This window comes from Schistocerca americana, chromosome 1, assembly GCF_021461395.2.
Source record: "Schistocerca americana isolate TAMUIC-IGC-003095 chromosome 1, iqSchAmer2.1, whole genome shotgun sequence".
Taxonomy (NCBI): Eukaryota; Metazoa; Arthropoda; class Insecta; order Orthoptera; family Acrididae; genus Schistocerca; species Schistocerca americana.
Genome location: NC_060119.1, coordinates 893,891,684 through 893,913,974, shown reverse-complemented (window position 1 = coordinate 893,913,974; position 22,291 = coordinate 893,891,684). Strand labels below are relative to the sequence as shown.

General features: G+C 37.9%; 1 protein-coding gene across 1 annotated transcript in view; it reads right to left on the bottom strand.

Moving 5' to 3' along the window:
- Positions 1-6,827: 6,827 nt before the first annotated feature.
- LOC124614628 (4-aminobutyrate aminotransferase, mitochondrial) overlaps positions 6,828-22,291 on the bottom strand; it is a 107,160-nt gene continuing 91,696 nt past the window's right edge. The window contains exon 10 of the mRNA XM_047142959.1: positions 6,828-7,461. Within this exon, the coding sequence (XP_046998915.1) occupies positions 7,340-7,461 (122 nt within the window). The 3' untranslated portion in view covers positions 6,828-7,339. The remainder of the gene's footprint in view (positions 7,462-22,291) is intronic.

The following is a 22,291-nucleotide window of genomic DNA, read 5'->3' as shown; positions in this document are numbered from 1 at the left end:
GTTTTGAGTAGCAGTTGGGCAGCCCCAATCCATGTGGTACCAAAGAAGAATGGATGGCATCCATATGGTGATTACTAACAGCTCAATGCGAGGACCATCCCGGATCGGTACCCAGTGCCACATATAGAAGGCTTCTCCGCCAATGTCCGTGGTACGGCTATTTTTCCACTATTGATCTAGTCTGGGCATATTATCAGATCTGTGTTGCTGTAGAAGATATCCCCAAGACAGCAGTGACCATACCATTTGGTCTGCTCGAGTTCAGTAGGATGCCTTTTGGTCTGTGTAATGCAACACAGATGTTTCAACGTTTCATGGATGAGATCAATAGGGACCTACACTTCTGTTATGCTTACATAAATGCTATTTTTGTGATGTCTGTCACAGAAGAAGAACACTTACATCATATGGCTCAGACATTTAATCATTTACACACACAAGGCTTAATAATTAATCCTTCAAAGTGTACTTTTGGAGCGAGGGAAGTGCAATCTCTGGGTTACACAGTAGACACGCATGGTATTCAGTCACCGCTAGATAAAGTGGAAGCCATAAAAGGGTACCATCAATCAGAGAGCTACACCGGCTTTTAGGGGTCATAAATTTTTGCCAAAGACCTGTATACAAATACGCATTGATAACTGCGCCCCTGAATGAATTTATTAAGGGCACACCAAAGCCAAACAACAAGTTTCATTGGACAATCGAAGCAGATGACACTTTTCAAGCTGTATAAACAGCAACTGCAGAGGCTGCACAATTAGCACACCCTGTGGCACAGGCTCCACTCACACTCATGGTTGATACCTCGTCTAAGGCTGTTGGCGCTGTACTGCAACAAGTCGAGCATTGTTGGCAGTCCACAGCATTCTTCAGTCAGAAGTCGTCACCTCCACAGCAACGTTGGGCAGCTTATGACCGCAAACTGTATACTGCTTATGCCACAGTCAAAAAATTCAGTCATTTACTAGAGGGCCAACAGTTCACTATTTATGCAGATCACAAGCTTATTCTGTAAAATCAGAGAATGCATCACTGAGGCAACTACACGATTTAGACTGCATTAGCCAATTCACCACCTGCATTGTTTATATACAAGGGAATCTGAACATACCAGTGGATGCACTATCATGTGTAGAGGCTATAAAGGCGACAGCAGACATGCTCACATGTTTAAGCTGTGAACAGGATGGCAGGCAGTCAAGGAATATTTTAGGGAATTGGTTTAAGAAATTTATTTCAAAGGCCCAGTGGAATCTTTACAAGTTTTCACCCAGAGTAATTCACGCCATGTCTACGTGACACAAGTCGCTTGTCTTTCAAAACCGAGGCAGTTCTGTCCAGTTAAAGCTGCTGACAGGAGACGCCCTGAGCCCTCTGCTGAAACTGCTAGCGAATTCATGCCATTGATTTTAGCCAATAGCATGTGTGTGGACGCTGGAGCATCCTGCAGTGCAGAACACACTTGCTTCTCTCTCCTGTAATCCAGACCTCGAGCAGAACAGACGTCTCTTCAGAACGCAGAACCTCTGGCTCTGCTTTTCATGAATGGCCACCAATGTACGTTAACATGAACCGCTTCCCCTTCCTTTGCCCATTTCAATTAATTGTTTGACCTCCTAGACTGGCCTAAAACTGTTAACTTCCAACCATAGGCGCAATCCTTGTACACCATACATTGAAATACATCCTCTTTATTGCACCTAATTTCCTGTTTTGTTATTTAACAGCAGCCCTGGATGCCCACTCTTTAATCCTGACTGCTTGACCTCCTGCACCCTGTCGTCACGAGGCATATGTAACAACCAGCTCCCCCCTTTCCTAAACCCTATATACATTTACAATTGGTGTCAGAAGTGCCCATATACATCTACATTTGATGTCAGATGTGGTATAAACTCTACAGCTGTAAACGCTACCATTGATTTTGATGGCCTTGCACAGGTTCATCAATGTGATAATGAGTTACAAGATTTGTTGAAACAACCAGGATGACTGAATTTATAATGTGTCATGATGCCTGAAGCGAATGTTGAATTGTATTGTGACCTATCTTGAGTGAAAGCATGTCCATTTGTGCCGCAACACTTTTGAGCACAAGCAATTGTATCACTACACAATCTGGCACATCCAGGAATACAAGCCACTATTAGATGGTCAAACAAAGTTTCACCTGGCCTGGAATATACGCAGACTGCAAAACATTTGTCAAGCAATACATTGCATGTCAGAGGAATACGATTAGACAGCATGTCGGAGCACTGCTAGGCACATTTCTACTGCCGACTCGTTTTGAACATACGCATGTTGACATTGTAGGCCTGCTCACAGTCTCAGAAGGCTACAATTATCATCTTACAGTTGTGAATTGATTAAACAGGTGTCCTGAAGCACTCCCCTTGAAGGATATCACTGTCAAAGCTGTGGCGCAGATATTTCTTCACAGTTGGATCACTTGGATCACCCGATTCGGCATACCACTACGGATTACCACAGACCAGGGACGACAATTTGAAGCCTACCTTTCCAGAGCATTGGCTACATTATTAGGCATTAAGCAGATACACACCACAGCCTATCATCCTGCGTCAGTGATACAGTTGAAAGCGCGCATCGCCAACAGAAAGCAGCTATCACACGATGCAGAATTGGATGGAGGCACTACCTACTATTGTACTCCTCTGACTATGGGCATCATTCAAAATCAATCTAAAAACTATGGCAGCAGAGATAGTGTATGGGCAAACATTACGCCTGCTTGGAGAATTCTTGCACAGCATGGCACGCTAGATTACAAGTGCATGCACGCCAACTTACACCAGTGGCACCAAGAATTCAGGCTGGGAGACATTCCTTGAGAACTGCACACACATTTTCTTATGCTCTTACTGACTCAAACCTGCATTTTTTGACACATTGGACACAGCAAGTACTGCAAGAGGTGAATGAGAAGATACGAATGTAGCACCAGAAAATGTCCCCATACCCCCCAGCTATCACAAGACACTACAGACGCCAGGCACCTTGGAGAAGGAAACTACACCGAAGACTGGCACCTCACATCTGTCTCGAACAACTGGTTCCAGTGGTACAATGCCATGTTTCAAGAAAGCAGTGGTAATGTGTGCAGGATGATGTTTGAAGATTAACCTGCGATATCGTTAACACTAGGAGGGGAGTCATGTAGCATCTCATTCTGTCCCTGCAAATACTAGTGTACAGTGGTGCATTAACATTCCCTGTAACTAGTATTTGTCATTATAGTTACTCTTTGTCGTTAGTGATATAGACAATTCCATGGCTCTCTTAACAGTCAATTGGTTAACCTTCCACCCTTGCAAGCTATCCTGTATAGAGGTGTTTTATGTGGAAGTAAATGTTCAATTCTACCAGATACCACATATGTATGTAACTTTGTGTAATGAATGTGTAATTTCAAAACTGAAACATTCGCATGTGGGTGTAATTGTGATAATTATTAGTGTACTTAAGTAGGATATTTTCTTTGTTTTCCTTCCATGTGTAATGATGGAGGGTAAGCCCCTCCAAGGGCACTAAAGAGATCACATAACATAGCCCAACAATTTGGACCTGTGAGAGATGTGGATCAGTTTGCACCTAAGTGTTACAGTTAAAGGTGTATCTGTCATAAATAATTAGTGAAGTGACTGGAAGATAGAAAATTCCTTCAGTTTCCTGTTGTGTCTGTGTACAACAAAGAGTAAAACATGTTGTCTTTCCAATTTTGTTCTCTCTTGCTACATAATTTCTGATTTTCAGAGACAACAAATTAAAATTAACTGAATTTAAAAAAGAAATTTTAATAAGGAGATATGTTTTCTTATATGGTGTACGATTTTGTTTGCGAATATGTTTTGAGCAGTTTGTCTTTTTTTGTATTGTAGGTTTAGGACCAGTTTCAGTAACCTAAAATAATCTTGAATCTGAGTGTGTGATGTGTTTTGCAAACAATTTATAGCTAATTATCTAGACAATGGAATACATACTCAGCTATTTGGCAATATCTATTTACACAACACAGTGTGACGGTGCTGTGACAAAGCAGCTAAATTGTTTACATATGTTACATTTACCCCCCCCCCCCCAATCCCCAAAATTCTTTTTTTTATTTTTACAAATTTTGATATCTTCAATATTGTCATTTATAATGCATGTGCACAGTACCTTAAAATTTCAATAATTTCACATTTTTTATCATTATTCATATGTAAACATATACCCAGTTACTGTCTTCCTGATAATGTAGATAAAAAGCTATAGAAATAAGTAAAGCATTCATACATTCAGCAAAGAAAATATGTTTGTGACAATTACACTCAATTTCAAGATAACTAATGATTGTAGGTAAAACATTGTTTCTGAAATAGAATAACCAGCATAAGTCAACCAAAAATTATTACTGTATCTGGAAGTTCATTTTGAAGAGATCCATTATTTACTTGCTCAGAAATGTAATTTTGTAAATTATAATTTGTGAAAAATATGCATGCAAGAACTGACACATTCAACTTATGCTATTGTAAACTTACAAAAGAGGCACTGTTGGTAGCCATTTTAGTTATCTGTGTGGTGAGTTACGGAAAAGGCAACATCTGTGTCCAAAAATATGTACACAATTTAGAACAAAAGTCAGCACATGCACTGCATGCTACATAAATTTTGCATCCGAGAGTTTGTTCCATTATTCAGTGACTGTTTTTAATGATTGATGGTGAATTTGTGATTATTTTCCTTGACAGTGTTTTAAACTTCAACAATGGCTAGTGAAAACTGTACAATAGGATCAAACTATGAACTGTGTTATTTCCAAATGATAATTACTGTGCACATCATGTTTGTACCAATATGACTAACATTTGAAGGATAGTGCTTTAAGAGTTTTATTCAGTGACTTAATTATGTGTGTTTACCACATATGAAGGTCTGTAAATAATTACATCGGTGTTAGGTTACTGCACTCAAACAATATTTCAGGACATCTACGAAGTGCAGTAAGTGGCTTCTCATTTATCTGTACTGTAATTAAAATAGATTACACTCCGATCGGCCATAAACAGTTGTTCATTCAGCATCCACGAGAAATTAACGTGTTTGAACTTCAATTTTTGGTGTGAGCTACATTATTGACAGTAAATTATACCTACGACCAATTTTGATGGAGGCACTGCTACTGAGGATAACTGTGCAGGTAAAAACAGGTAGGCTACCAGTCTCACCCAAGTATATGAACTTTTAAATTGAAGTTTTTAGTACCAATACCATAATTCTATGAAAAGTGTATGAGATTGAACTTTGGCTACAGCTTATATTTGTAACAAACATATTTAAATCATTAGGAAATTCAAAATTACTGTTAAATAATTTTCCCAGCAAAATGTGATCTTTATTGTTCAAATTTTTTTGTTAAATATACAATGATGTTATTGTATCATATAAATATATGGCTGTGTTTGGAAGACTTGATGAACACAAGCGTTTCATATTCAGTCTACTAAATTACTGACAATGAGGGCTGATTAAGCTAACAATATCTTACTTTCTTTAAAAGAAAAATTATAAAAAGCACAGTCAAAATAAATTCAGTCCTATAAAGTGAAACTACATTAAACAAATTAACTCAGCATCATTCAGTATACAACCAATCACTAGAATATGAAATCTAAGTTTCAATTAATATACTGACTTCATTAACTTTTTCATGCAGTCTGCATATTATGTGTCAATTCTAACAATTATTTTGATATTTTTCAATAAATACAATACCATAACAGAGAGTAATAAAATCTAGCTATCAGAAGTAATTATAATACTTGGGAGTAAATAAACTTTCTATACAATACAAGGCATTTATGTATGCTAATTCTCTCTCTCTCTCTCTCTCTCTCTCTCTCTCTGACAAACAAAACATGACACATGAATTAGTATTGTTGAAACATCAGTATTTTGGAAGACTGCCATTCTTAATATCTATTGGTGACATATATGTATAGTCAAAACAGCTTATTTTCTTCATTTACACATGGGAATGCAAATAATGTGCCAACTGACTGCTCCATGGTAACTAAAAAAAGTTACATTCATTTTGTACTTTTCTCATTCAGCCTTTTCTACTCCTTTCATTATTTTAACTGTTTATATCTCCATAACATCAACATTTGCAGCACCACTGTGAAGTTGGAACAGCTTAATGACACATTCTTGAAACACAGAAGGAAAAGTTATGATATTGATTTTTCCAGCAGTCTGTATTAGATATCATTAGCTGCCAATAAATAATAGAGCTACTGTCTCTAGGATGCTTTACTTGAATGTTTAAGACTAGTAATCAGTTTCATAAACAGGTTACAGAGAAGCAAAAAGTGATGATCTTTATTTCAGAATGTGAACTGTGGCAAGAAAATAAAAAAAAAAATTATCTCAGGATTTTGGGAGTCTCCTATATATTTTTCTTTTGTACTTTTACTTCTTCAATTTTGTTACACAGTTCAGCATTCGGCATTGGACAGACCATGTGTAATGACAATAGAAAGGTAAAAAATATAAAAGTGGACCAATGGAAGAACACTAATTCATGGGAAATACATGTACAACATACATGAACTAAAGCACAAGATCAGATGCTAAACAAAAAAACGCATTCATCATAAGAATTTTGTGCAACACACAAAATATGAAAAGTACAATGGGAAAAAATAAAACAAAATCAGAAAATGCAAATTACAGTCTTTAAAAGTATTATCAAATGTTACACTATCTTACACCATCTCTGTGGAGACAATCTTCAGGAATACTGGCGACATTTCCAGTTTTTATTTTTTACATGGCTTTCACTTTTTGTTGCACTGGTTAATCTCTTTGGTGTCTTCAACAACAGACTCTTTGTAAGACTGAACACAACAATCTTGCAGGAGTTAAAATCTCACAATCATAAAAATCAATACAAAAATTTTACAAAACAAAGACATTATTATGCCAACAAAGCAGCAAGTGTAAAACAGTTTAAAAAATTAATATTAAAAATAGTTAAATGTTTGTCGTGCCAGTAAATAAAGCTCTATTAATGTGGTACACATCAACTTCAGTGAATTATTAAAATTTTTACTAATAATATTAGGTAAGTATAAAAAAAATCATTTGCAGACATGTTTTTTCTTCTGTTTTCCAAGAAGATAATGTATTAGAATTGTTTGCTTCTCTGTGCTGTGTATACAGCTTATTGTTTATGTAAAGAAATTTAAAAATCCAATAAATTTCTGTAGAGAAGTCACACTATTAGGTTTTTAAAATTAGGCCCCAGAACTGATCTCCACAACTGTGTTTATTTAGTTTCACGTAGAACTTGTCGGAATTGGTCCAGAAAAATTTCAGCATGTTGGGTCTGGAATATCAGAGCTGGTCGTATACGAATGCTGTACTCTCCGCATCCCCCAGATTGTATTCCTGTTAAAAAGAAATCATACATTTGAAGATAATAGCAGCTTGTGCTATCAACGAGCAAGAAGTTCTGATTCTAAGTTAAAAGAAAATTTTCAATCAAGACCCCTAACAGATTATCCTGGTGTTGAAACCAAAGACAACAGATAGATCCAAATTATTAAATTACACATTTAGTAACACATTTGTGCATACAAATACTGAAATAATCACTTCTGGCATTGGAAAATGATTAAGAGAATGTTGATGAATGTGGGCCACACAACAGCATGACCACCATCACCCTTACTGTCAGTATGTCATACTTGTGGGTGGGGGGGATGAAGGCTTTCCCCACAGGCAGAGTTGTGTATAATGTATGATTATTATTATTATTGTTATTATTATGGGTTTAAAGCAATTAAACATCTTGGCTATCAGTCCCTCACTGCACTGGTATGAGAAAAGCAGAATTTACAGCTCCAGGGTTTGTGGCCTTGCTGTCGTGATTGAAAATTTGCATGGCAGCAGCTCAACTCATGTGGCTAAAAGTGAGGTAAAACCCTGGCAGCTAAAACTGTAGATGATGCTGAAGGTTATAGTAAGTAGGGTTGCCAGTCAGTAGAGTTAAAATGGGGTAAGAAATGATTACTGTACTGACTAGATAACTAATTAGCTTAAACGGACAAAATATGTACATAATTTTTTTAAAACACATGACAGTGCAGACATAGAAAGTAGCTGGAGGCTACTCGGGCCATGCACCTCAGCGATATGTGCTACAACCTCCCCCCCCCATGCCCCTGCCTAACATTGAGATGCATTAAATTTTGTAATAAAACCCATTTTATATCAGGAAATGATGTAGGACTTCATTAGCTAATTCTTACTAATAATATTAGGTAAGAATGAAAATCATTTGCAGACATGTTTCTTCTTCTGTTTTCCAAGTTGATAATGTACCTGCTTCTCCTTGCTTTGTGTACAACTTATTTTTTACTTAAAGAAATTTAAAAATCCAATAAATTTCTGCAAAGAATTTACACTGTTAGAAATTTTAAATTAGGTTCCAAAATTGATTTCTGAAACTGGATTTATTTAGTTTCATGTAGAACTTGATGTAATCTAACCAGAAAAATTTCAGCACAGTGGATCTGGAACGTCATAGTACCTGAGATAGGGAGGTAGACAGGATGACTGCTCATCTCACATCAGCCAATAGGATACACAGTGAGAATATGGACTATTGTGAGATGACTAGCACAGCTTCACTGATGGAAGTCCTCTTGGTGAAAGAGGAACTTGTGGGAATATCTGGTGTGGCAAATACGCAATTGGTACTGTACAATGCTGTCTTTCTTGGATGTCTGGAGGGAAGTGTGCCACACCTTGGTGTTCCCCTTGATTAAACTTTGCTTGTTAAGGGTTATGGTAGCCTGCCGCTCCATATCCCATGTTTTCAGACATGGGTGTCACATTTACAATGTCTGTGCCAGTTACTATGAGTTCAAGTTTGTCTCCTGCAGATCTTCTTTAGCTAATTTTTACTTAGAAGGAGAGACAGCATTGGTCGTATTTTTTTGTTTTATTAACCGCAAAATCGATTTTCGGTCACTTAGTGACCATCCTCAGTGCTGTAATATACAATTTAAATTGGTAGGCACTGGTGTCAACAAGCTTAGAGCGATCACATAAACTCGAAAATCGATTTTGAGGTTAATAAAACAAAAAAATACGACCAATGCTGTCTCTCCTTCTAAGTATATCCATTATCTGGTCGTGGTGCACAGGACACTCCATGGAGTCGCCAATCAATAAATTTAGCTAATTTGTCAGCAAGTACATTTCTGCTCCAAATGAACATTACTGCCATTCCAGCACTGAGGAGATCAACTAATAAGTGTGGGCTGTTAGTAATCAAAACATTTTTGTGGAAGGACTGAGATATGCATTTTAAACAGCTCATGGAATCACTACAAAAAAGGAGTCCTTTAAGGTGAGTTTTAATTTACTGCAGAGCCCATGATATGGTGAATGATTTGCAGCATATACACTGCATGCACTTGGCACAGAATATGTCATGTGCCCCCTTGCATGTTGCATGTGTCATGGACTTTTGTTCATCCAAGTGGTTGCACATCAAATTTGAGTAGTAGTCGAAAAACAAACAGAATAGGCACCCGAGAATGGTGGGATTGGCATTTTCTTTAGGGCCAAGGAAGAGGTCCATCTGAATCATAAGCACTGTTGCACTCCTTGTGAGTGCCGAGAGGAAACACTGTACCCAGACAAGAGGGAACAGTCTGAGGTCCTTGCATAGAGCTTCCAGTAATATCTCAGGTGGTCTATCCATTTCAGGGTGATCCACAAACTGACTGAATTGTTGGTTGTGGGACACTGTTGAGTGATATGGATGGGTAGGCATCTGACAGGTTGTGACCGCATCACTCGCCAAGAGTTGCTCAGCCTCAATGGTGGGATACCAGAAGGATGTCTACAGGGCTCTTAAGGAAAGCTCTATTTGCCAACCACATACCACTGTGGTGAACAGGGTATAACAAGATCAATACTGATGGTGCTGCCAATCTGTAAGCAACACACCCACAGTCCAGGAAGGATCAAATTAAAGCTTTGTAGAATTTCAGAAGTGTGCAATCTGTGCCACAGGAGATTTTGCAGATAAATCTGGGGGTAATATGTTTTCTTATGTAATTTGCTTTCAGCTAGCATACATGGGGTGACCACATTAAATTATTGTCCAATAAAAGGCCTAAAAATTTGAAACTTACGACGACTTTAAATAACTGTTTACTGAGGTGAAGTATCTACATAAGTGCATGACCCAAGTTTTGTGGTAGAAAATTGATATCAGTGGTTCAGAGCCCAGTTATGTACTTTCTGTATGGCCCTCTGAAGTTAACACACTGTGGTGCACAATGATGAAGAGTGGTACACAGGTGAATGTCCTGCACATACAGTAATGGTATTCATAGAGGGGCGGGTTGGGGGGAGAAATCGACCAAAGCAGTAGAATTCATTTTAAATTCTGATTTTTCTCTCTCATCCCTGTATAGTTTCAGTTTCTGTGAGAATTTTCCTTTTTTTGTCTTCTGAGATAGAAAAGGCCTGTCCTTTTCTATGACACTCAGACTATGGCTCTATCAGCTTGTTGTTGGTGGCAGACTGCTACTCTGTTTTGTCCCGAAAGGGAGGGCACCTTTGCAGGTGTCCTCTGGTGAAGCTGGAAGGAAGAGGATGAGGCATCTCCAGCTGTGCCAAGGAGATGGTCATGAATACTGCCACGTGTCTGGGGATTGAGGGAGCTGATGTCCCCTTTCCAGATTGAAAAACAAGCACTGACATGTGGCGAAGGTCAGGAGTTTCTGTTTGAGACCTCATCATTGTGCTACGCATGGATTTTGGCACAATGTTTGTAAAGTATGACATCATATTGACTAGGTGTAGTCATTCTAACTTTTTTTTTTTAGCATCTTGATATGACAGACAGTACATTCCTTGAGTTTCTTCTCCTTCTTGAAAACTGAACATGTTGGCGAACAAGGGGCATGGTTATCTGAACAGTTTACAAAAGTAGGGGTTTGTTCGCAAAGATATCCTCATATGTCCTACACACCCCATAAGTAGCGTCATTAATACAGCAGGATGACTGTGTCCAAATGTGTGCACTTGAAACACCACACGAGGAGAGAAAAATATTGCTCAACATCACATTATAAACCATGACCTTAGCTTTCTCAGTTAAAACATGTACATCAAGGGCTAGAATGAAATCTCCAGTGACCAATCTACTATCCTTAGGTACTCTCTGGATGTGATGAACAAAACAGACTCAATGCCACTAAGTTAAGATGCATATCTTCACATGTTTGCAGTGTTAGGTTCTAATGAAATATTACACTTTGAATCCTGCCGAGTTCTTTGAGGAGAGAGAGTAACTGATATATTTGTCAGCTTATCAAAGACCTGAAATGCCTGTGGTTGCTCAGCAAAGTTTCAATCAACAGGGATCTATTTTTCATATTCTCTAGTGCAGCAACTTATTCTCAATATTTTCAATGGAAAACAGTGGATTTGTCATTGCAAAAGTTTCTCCATCTGTTTTGCAGCATACCAAGAACTGGGCGAACTCTTTACCTCCATTTCTTCTTGCCCGACCCTCATCCTATAGCATACCCATAGACAAATGCCATGGGATTGTAACCCTTGGCATTAAGAACTTACTTTCTATCTGCTGAGAAGTCAGTGCTGACACAGCCACTAGTATGGGTGAGTTTGATCCTCTTCATTGCTGATCTTCCATCTTCTTGTTATTCACTGTGATCAGAGGCTCTCCTATGGGCATCATCGTAGCATGACAAAGGCTACCTCACTCAGTAGCCATTGCCTGAAGTGTCAGTGCCCCAGACTGGACAAACACCTATACCTCAGCATACATGGGGAGGTTACAGTTGTGGCATCAGCAGTGCGATCCTTGCATTTTGAGGCTGGTAAAAACTCAGAGGGTACATGATGAACCATCCCCCCCCCCCCCTCTCTCTCTCTCTCTCTCTCTCTCTCTCTCTCTCTCTCTCTCTCTCTCTCTCTCTCTCTCCAATGACAGATTGACTACCACAGTGGTTTAAGTAATTAAGACAACAAGGTTTATGGAGAGGTTGTGAAATGAGATAAAATTGATGAAGTGGCTTCATAAAATCAAAATCCTTAATGTAAAAGTTGGTTCAAGTCTCCTTTTAATTACCTCTTGTGACAAGTAAGGAACAACCACAAGTCTGTTCTAGCCCCCCAATACCATTCAGAGTGCTTATAATGCATGAAAGTCCTCCTAACAATTAAATAAAAAAACTGTCATAATGATACACTAAACTAAGACACTGAAAAATCATATAATAAAAATGCTAAACTGACTGCACAAGCTATCCATTCAGATCATGCTGACTTTCCCTGCCCAGCACTTAAGGGGTCAGACCTGACAGTTCACAAAATTTGAAAACCCATGACACACTGGTGTCAGCAACAGTGAGGAAGGTGGGCAGGTCTTCAGCCAAACTGAGGGTTGTCTTTATGTCTGCATAGTATAATACATGTAACCACAACATGCTGGTCTGAACATGGCACACCCAGAAACTTCACGGAGGGATGGATCGACTAGGAGAAAACCCTGGGTTAATGGGCAATATCCTGTACACAGTTTTGTGAGCACGTCAGTGTGGTTGTCATGAAGTCCACCATACCAGCATCGTTGATTTCACTGACTGCAGTTTGTTGTTTGCCACTGACACATGATTTTTCTGTCCGACAATGAGATGGAGATAAGCAATAGGACAGCACATCGACATACACCACCACAGTTACACACTCCTCTGGCTGCTTTGTCATTTCCCTATGTCTCAATGTGTCCAGTATTCAGCACAAGTATGTGTTGATCCATAAACCACAACACCATAAGCTAATTGTGACCTGACAAATGCCCTATAAAACATCATCAGGAGACAGGACCCGTCAATTCCCAACACCTTTCTGCTGAGGAATTTCAAAATATTCAATGATTTGATGCTCTTTGTATGCAGGTCTTTCAGGTGCAGAAGTTAATATTGTGTCAAATAGTAGGCTACAAAAGTGCTCATTGTCCTTAAAATTTAAAAAAAAAAAAAAATGTTCCCCATCATGGTTCTGGTTGGTTAAAACTTCAATAAGCACAGATAAAAATCAACAGAGATAGTCATTTCTAGTGACAACCCAAAAACCAGTTTTATTGGCTGTAGCGGGACTTTGAATTTCGCCGCGCTACACTCGTTCCCTCAGATAAAAATATCCTGTCGCAGCGGTATGAGCGCTCGACGGCAGAGAAAATACCAAAATTGTAACCTTTTTTGTTTTCTATCCGTTTTCCATTGTCTCTTGATAGCCGTAGCTTAAGGCAGGCGCGATCGGATGCTGACGTAAAAACTTAATGGCTAATCTTGATCTGATTGTAATGTGTAGACATTGTGGAAGTTATTAAGAAATTCGGTGGATGGAAGTAGCAAAGTGAATTAAATTGCATACAGTATCAAGATGATTTTAATTGGTATAAATTAGTGATCCCTGGACTATTGCAAGATTTCGGAGCAGATTTTTTCACGCTGAAATGAAGGAGATTTTTGAAGACGTGGACGCCGCCCGAAAGAAGATAAGTTAATCTGGTAAAGGATGATCTCTCGTGGACGCCGCCCGAAAGAAGATAAGTTAATCTGGTAAAGGATGATCTCTCGTCTATGCCACTTCCCCCTGTCAGTTACATTCTGTTATTCTCTGTTTCTTTTCAATAACTTTTGTAGTGAAAATTGGTTTAACTTTTGCTCAAAAACGCCACAAGGACCACCCCAACAATAGCTTTTCCGAATAACAAAGTCCGATAGCTTTTCTGTAATACAAAGTCCGATTTGCTTTTCATTCTTTCCCTTTTTCACGGTCTCTCTTCTCCCATTTTTTTTTTTTTTTTTATTAACCACTACATGGCCCAACTTTTCAGTCTCATGATAGTCAACTGTAGCTGCCTCATTGCCTTCTTAAGACTGGAGAAAGAGCAGAAGATTGGACAGTCATCCACAAACAAAGAATTTTTAACAGAACTTGTGACTGCTGTGGAGAGGCCACTGATAGTCACTGCAAACAATTTGAATTGAGTACTCTGCTTTGAGGGATCCCATTCTTCTGAAAAAAGTGGCCAGAGAAGCTATCACCAATGCAATATGAAAAGCATTGAACAAGGCAGGAAGGACTGAACAAGAAGTGACAGACACCCATGCAGTCCCCATTATGAAGTTGGCCAAGGATGTTGTACCTCAAACAGGTGGTGTACATCTTTTCAAGGTCAAAAAAACACAGACTATGGGTAAATGGTTTCAGCATGAAACACACTACTATGTCACAGTCTCCAGTAGAATTAAGCCCCACAGCAAATTGTGTGCACTGAAGTCATCCACTCCTCCTCACAGGTGGGGAAATGCCTGGAAAAACTGTCAGTTCACCTGCATCCAGCAGTGGTAGATGTAAGAAACCCACTGTTATGTTAGTAGGCATGAGAACTTCCACTGCAACTGTTTGAATGGTCATGACATGAATGACAGGAGAGGATTGGTATCTCTCATTGACAAAAACAGCCACCCCACTCTTAGCCCTATTTAGTAACATTGTCCTCCCTGTAGGGGTAGCAACCCCATAATGCAGATGTGTTGGTGACTTTAAAATGAGTTTACTGCAAACAGATGCAGAAACAGTCTCTCCTGAATCATGGGTACAGTTTTCCAAATGCTACGATAATTATGGAAACTGAAGAAATGCATTAAAATCTGTACTGTGGGTGGGTTAGAGCACACTCGTATAGACAGGTGTGGTCTTCTGTCAGACATGTGCAACAGAACAGTCATCGTTCACGATGAAGCAGCTAGTGCAGTTGTAGTTTGATAGAATAAACATAAACCATCAGAACAGTAGAATAAAGAAACAATTCCATCACAAGTGCAGAAGTATTAATAATAATAATAATAATAATAATAATAATAATGGCAATGCCACTGCACATCAGATGTGCATGTTGTGACTAGAGTCTCATGTTTGTGCACACAAAGACCAGTAAGTCTGCAGTTACTATCCATTCTGCATGCTACATGTACTGTTGTGCGACATGAATCTGTGGAACATTATTGACATTCTCATCAAACTGTTGCATAGTGTCCTGTGTACGTACAACAGAAATAACTAAAGGCAAGAGAAAGTGTGCACCATTCCTACTGGACATAAGTGATCAATGGAATGCATCAAATGCCATCGAAGAGGAAACTTTAGATATTGATGAGCGAACAGGTGGAGCAGGATCTTTTGTTTGTGACCAAGTGAATGGACTAGAGTCAATGCCTTCAATATCACCACCAGAAGGGTCCTCAAGCAATAGAAGTTATGAAATATCACAGAAGGAGAAAAGGGTAACATTTTATTCAAGAAAGGAGAAAGTCAAAATGATCAAATATTGCCTCAACATCAAAAAACAGTCGAAGCTGACTCAAAAATTTGCACAGGACATGATGCCTGCAATGAGAAATAGATTTTGCACTAGATGTCCTGCACGGTGTATGTTGTATGAATGGAAACATCAGTGGGGAATTGGAGAACTGCCTGTGATGGAGAAGTACAAACCTACTAAAATGCATATGACTGAAACCTTGAACACAGTCACCAGAAATGTCTATGTCTACACAATGTAGACATCAAAATGTGGGCAAAAAAAAAAAAAAAAAAAATTCCCAAGATTTGATGCCAGTGACAGATGGGTAACCGGCTGGAAGCATAAAAACAACACTGTAAGCTGTGAAGTCTAATCAGTGAAAATTTACTGTAACAGAAACAACATCCAAAAAATGGTAGAGGACTGGCAACAAGCAACTCGTACATTCATGACAGCCTACACAGACGCAGATATCTGCAATCTTGATGAAAGTGGATTCAACAAGGAGATGACTGAGATACAGTCTTGTAACTAGAGGTTATAAAGATATTGTAGGAGTTATACAGTCTGTTCATGCGACAACCCATATATACACGGTTATTCCATTGCTTTCACAGATGGGCAAACTTGCCCCAAAGCTGTTTGTTGTCCTTCAGGAGCCTTGTCCTCTGACTACTCCTACATGTCAGTCCATATTCCCAGAACCAAATTTAATCATCCACTCTCATTTTTCCGGCACAGTGGCCAAAGAACTGTTCAGGACATTTCTACAAGAAGCAGTTGTAGAACGAATCAGTGGAGAGAAACTTCTGCTAATACTGGATTCTTACAGGCCCCACAAAGACTAGTGTTCTTTGTGGCCTGCATGTACAAGTAACCTACCAAAAGACCAAATCACAATTCACACAATTCCATCAAACACAATCTCCACTTATCAACCACTTGGTCTTCATTTCTTCAGAATGTAGATGCATACGATTCATAAAATGGCCAATACCACTCAAGATTCTTTGGAAGAGATTACTCTGCAACAACAGAGTAATCTTCTTAAGCTACAGTCCCTCACATACCATCAGTTGTGTTCCCCAAGTTTCTATAATTTTACCACCACGAGTGGATAATGGCTAAACTCTTTGTCAAAATGTCAAAGAATACGGATTCATCAAAGTTTCAGACCCAAGCTTTCATGCTACAATCTACAGTGTGGATGCGCAAATGTGCGATTCATCAAATGTGCCTGGTGTACGAACATGATTTGATTCACACACTTCTTTGTATGCAACCATTATTGTGAAGCCTTAGTTCCTGAATGAATGACACTGTGTGTGTGTGTGTGTGTGTGTGTGTGTGTCATACTTATTATTGATCTTATTATTACTACAGTTAGTTTTATCAAGCATGTTATTATTGTTATTATTATTATTTCTTTCTCCCTCAGACGTTATGTCTGGTTAGAAATGGAAAGTGACGCAGACCTTGATCAAGCGTGACTTCCTTTTAACTGTACGGGTAATTGAACATGTATCAATAATTACAGATTTCTGTAGTTGTATATATACGTTTGGATGTAGCTGTATTGCGTTGATGTACTGGTGGATATTGTGTGGTATGACTCCTGTAGTTGATAGTATAATTGGTATAATGTCAACTTTATCCTGATGCCACATGTCCTTGACTTCTTCAGCCAGTTGGATGTTTTCACATGTTTTCTTCTGTATATTTGCTGTATTGGGTATGGATATTTTGATTAGTTGTGTTAATTTCTTCTTTTTATTGGTGAGTATGATGTCATGTTTGTTATGTGGTGGTGTTTTATCTGTTATAATGGTTCTGTTCCAGTATAATTTGTATTCATCATTCTCCAGTACATTTTGTGGTGCATGCTTGTATGTGGGAACGTGTTGTTTTATTAGTTTATGTTTTATGGCAAGTTGTTGATGTATTATTTTTGCTACATTGTCATGTCTTCTGGGGTACTCTGTATTTGCTAGTATTGTACATCCGCTTGTGATGTGATCTACTGTTTCTATTTGTTGTTTGCAAAGTCTGTATTTATCTGTTGTGGTATTGGGATCTTTAATAATATGCTTGCTGTAATATCTGGTGTTTATTGTTTGATCCTGTATTGCAATCATGAATCCTTCTGTCTCACTGTATATATTGCCTTTTCTTAGCCATGTGTTGGCTGCATCTTGATCGATGTGTGGCTGTGTTAGATGATACAGGTGCTTGCCATGTAGTGTTTTCTTTTTCCAATTTACTTTCTTCGTATCTGTTGATGTTATGTGATCTAAAGGGTTGTAGAGGTGGTTATGAAATTGCAGTGGTGTAACCGATGTATTTATATGAGTGATTGCTTTGTGTATTTTGCTAGTTTCTGCTCGTTCTAGAAAGAATTTTCTTAAATTGTCTACCTATCCATAATGTAGGTTTTTTATTTCATAAATCCCCTTCCTCCTTCCTTTCTGCTTAATGTGAGTCTTTCTGTTGCTGAATGTATGTGATGTATTCTATATTTGTGGCATTGTGATCGTGTAAGTGTATTGAGTGCTTCTAGGTCTGTGTTACTCCATTTCACTACTCCAAATGAGTAGGTCAATATTGGAATAGCGTAAGTATTTATAGCTTTTGTCTTGTTTCTTGCTGTCAATTCTGTTTTCAGTATTTTTGTTAGTCTTTGTCTATATTTTTCTTTTAGTTCTTCTTTAATATTTGTATTATCTATTCCTATTTTTTGTCTGTATCCTAGATATTTATAGGCATCTGTTTTTTCCATCGCTTCTGTGCAGTTGCTGTGGTTATCCAATATGTAATCTTCTTGTTTAGTGTGTTTTCCTTGACAATGCTATTTTTCTTACATTTGTCTGTTCCAAAAGCCATATTTATATCATTGCTGAATATTTCTGTTATCTTTAGTAATTGGTTGAGTTGTTGATTTGTTGCTGCCAGTAGTTTTAGATCATCCATGTATAGCAAATGTGTGATTTTGTGTGGGTATGTTCCAGTAATATTGTATCCATTATTTGTATTATTTAGCATGTTGGATAGTGGGTTCAGAGCAAGGCAGAACCAGAAAGGACTTAATGAGTCTCCTTGGTATATTCCATGCTTAATTTGTATTGGCTGTAATGTGATATTATTTGCATTTGTTTGGATATTAAGTGTGGTTTTCCAATTTTTCATTACTATGTTTAGGAACTGTATCAATTTAGGATCTACTTTGTATATTTCCAATATTTGTAGTAACCATGAGTGGGGTACACTATCAAAAGCTTTTTGGTAATCAATGTATGTGTAGTGCAGCAACCTTTGTCTAGTTTTAGCTTGATATGTCACCTCTGCATCTATTATCAGTTGCTCTTTACATCCTCGTGCTCCTTTGCAACAGCCTTTTTGTTCTTCATTTATAATTTTGTTCTGTGTTGTAGGTGTCATTAATTTCTGTGTAATGACTGAAGTTAATATTTTGTAGATTGTTGGTAGGCATGTTATGGGGTGATATTTAGCTGGGTTTGCTGTGTCTGCTTGATCTTTAGGTATCAGATAAGTTATTCCTTGTGTAAGTGTATCAGGGAATGTGTATGGGTCTGCAATGTAACTGTTAAATAATTTAGTTAGATGTGAATGTGTTGAAGTGAACTTCTTTAGCCAGAAATTTGCTATTTTATCTTTTCCAGGGGCTTTCCAATTGTGAGTAGAATTAATTGCTTGCGTGACTTCATGTTGCAAAATTATCACTTCAGGCATTTGTGGTATCATCTTGTATGTGTCTGTTTCTGCTTGTATCCACCGTGCATGCCTGTTATGTTGTACCGGGTTTGACCATATGTTGCTCCAGAAGTGTTCCATGTCTGTTATGTTTGGTGGATTGTTTATTTTAATGTGTGTGTTATCTATTGTCTGGTAAAATTTCTTTTGGTTTGTGTTGAATGTTTACGTTTTGTTTCCTTCTATTTTCACTTTTTTTGTATCTTCTAAGTCGTTTGGCCAACGGTTGTAATTTCTGCTTCTTTTCATCTAATTGCTCTATCGCTTTTTGTTGTGAGATTTTACCTAACCTTTTTCGTTTTTTTTTTCTGACATTTCATTTCTTATAAACTGTGTTAGCTGTCCGATGTCTTTTCTCAGTTTTTCTATTCTGATCTGTAGCCTGTGTTGCCATGCTGGTTTTGTGGGTTTCTTCTGTGTGTTGGTTGGTTCTGATCTCTGCCTAGTGTGTATATTTAGTGTAGTGAGTGCTCCTATATAAACCAGTAGTTGTAACTCTTCCATAGTTGTGTTTTCATTTATTTTGTTGTGTATGATTGTGTTGATAGTTTTTATTGTTGTTTCGACTTGTGGGTTATTTGGCGGTCTATGCAAGAATGGTCTAATGTCTGTATTTGTGTCTTTGTATTCTATATATGTCAGCTGAAATTTTTCTTCTATATCTAACATGTGTGTCACTTCGTGTTCTATTTGTGCTTGTTCTGGTGGCTGTCTTAAGATTTCGTTTTGCTCTGATTGTTTAATTGGTGCGTGTTGTTCTTTGTTTGTTTGCTCTGGGATGTTCGAGTCCGTTACTGTATTTTCTTCTTCTTCTGACTGCACATTATCTTGTTCCAGTATTTGTTGTACTTGTTGTTTGATGTGTTCTCATTCTGACTGGGGTATCCTGTTATTTTTGATTATTACACGGATCTGATCAGCTAGTCGTTGTTCTGTTAAAAATTTTAATTCTGGGTATCTGGTAATAAATGTTGTGTATACTTGTGATCTGTATCCAGTTGTGTTGGTTCCTAGGTTTGTTGCTTGGTAATAACAGAACATGAGGTGTCAATTAACTTCACCTGACCATCTCATCCTCTGTCTTTGTTTTCCTTCTAGGGTGGTTGCAGGAAGCATATCCTGCAAAACACCTCTATTTGGATTTATATCATTTTCCAGTTGGCTAGCAGTGTCATTACCATTGTGGGTGGGCATAGGGTTCAAGCGTCGTCCCCGACCATGACGGCGCTTGTCCGAGGCTTCTTTAGTTCTGTCCTGAACCAACTAATCACACTGAAAGGGGGGTTAGCCCTGTTAGTGGTTTGTTCTTTTCGTCGCCTTTTACGACTGGCAGAACATACCGGAGGCCTATTCTTTTCCCGGGCCTCCACGGGGATTATTATTATTATTATTATTATTATTATTGTTATTGGAAGGATATCAGTAACTGAACTGTATGCACAATTAAACAATTTAGGAAGAGAAAGGGCACAAACCTGAGAATGCTTCTCACACTAATGTGTTGAGTGTGTCACTCTGAGTGAGATGACAAGTCCTGAATGATATATTCTTTTGCAAGTCTAAATGCAGAGCTTCAGGAGTCAGTCAACAGGGTGTTGTAAAAATCTGTTTTAGGGTGTAGCACTATAAATAGCTTTCTTCTTAAAATTGTCACTGTAATCACAGTACATCTTCAACCTGGGATGCTGACAGTAAGCATGTAAAAGTGGAATTGCGTGTGTGCATGGAGATATGCTAAAATCACGAATTTTAATAATTTGTGAGTAGGAGACTTAAATGAAAGTTGAAAAAAATTCAGGGACACAGATCATGCATAATGAATCATCATTTGGAAGTCACATAAACTGAACAGATGCACATTGTTGGATTCAAGTTAATACTACATTATGACATGTATAATATAAAAAAGAGGGAGTTGCAACACAAACAGAAAGTAGAATAAAATTCCGGGTCTTAGACCTAAACGAATACTGCATTGATCAGTTCTTTGAGTGTTGTGTTTCAGTAACATGCACTGAAACATACAAGATCGCAGGCCTAATAGTTTACAAGGACACACTTAAAAAATGTTAGTCAGTTTTAAGTGTTGTATTTCAGATAACTTGACCCCAGATGTTACCCACCCTCACTCTCAGCTTCCAATGTAGTTATCCCTGATACCATTGTAAAAGAAAACAGGATTCACAGTGTTGTCTGAATATTTTTATGAAATATTTGAATTTCTTATCTACCATGTGTCCTTGAGAAACTTCCTTCCATTGTTTACCCAGTAAATTATCTGTGAACAATGAACCAAGTCAGCATTTATGATTCTATGAAACAGTTTAAACTCCAGTAAGCAACTAGAGAGAATAAAACTTAATGGAAGCAACTGGAAGACATGGTATGTAGAAATTTCAATATTTTTTTCATTTCAGATAGTACTTATCAAGAGCACCTAGCATAAAATAACATATAGAATAAGAATAGGAGAACACAGTGCAACAGTAATTATTAATTTATTTCTAAATACATTTGAGTTTTATGAAAGATGCATGCATCACTTAGTATGTGGTTCTCTGAACATGTTAGTCAAATGGCAACAATAAAGGATCCGTATCAACCAATTTTAACTAAAAAGGTAAAGGTACAGATTCATATAATCATGAATGCTGACTTGGTCCACTGTTCAGGGATAATTTACTGGACAAACAATGGAAAGAAGTTTATCAAGGACACATGGTAGATGATAAGAAATTTAAATATATTCTAAAAATATTCAGACAACATTATGAATCCTGTTTTCTTTTACAATGGTATCAGGGACAATTATATCGGAAGCTGAGAGCAAGGGTGGCTCACATCTGGCATCAAATTATCTGAAATACAACACTTCAAAACTGACTAACATTTTTTAAAGTGTGTCACAGAAGATGTACTGTGATTACAGTGACAATTTTAAGAAGAAGGCTATTTATAATGCTACATCCTAAAATATATTTGTACAAATTATGAGAAACATTCAATAGTAAAATCTTCTTGTCTGGTCAGCTGAGTGGTGGTATCATCTTGTCGCAACATTTGACGAGTTTTGCATCGATCATC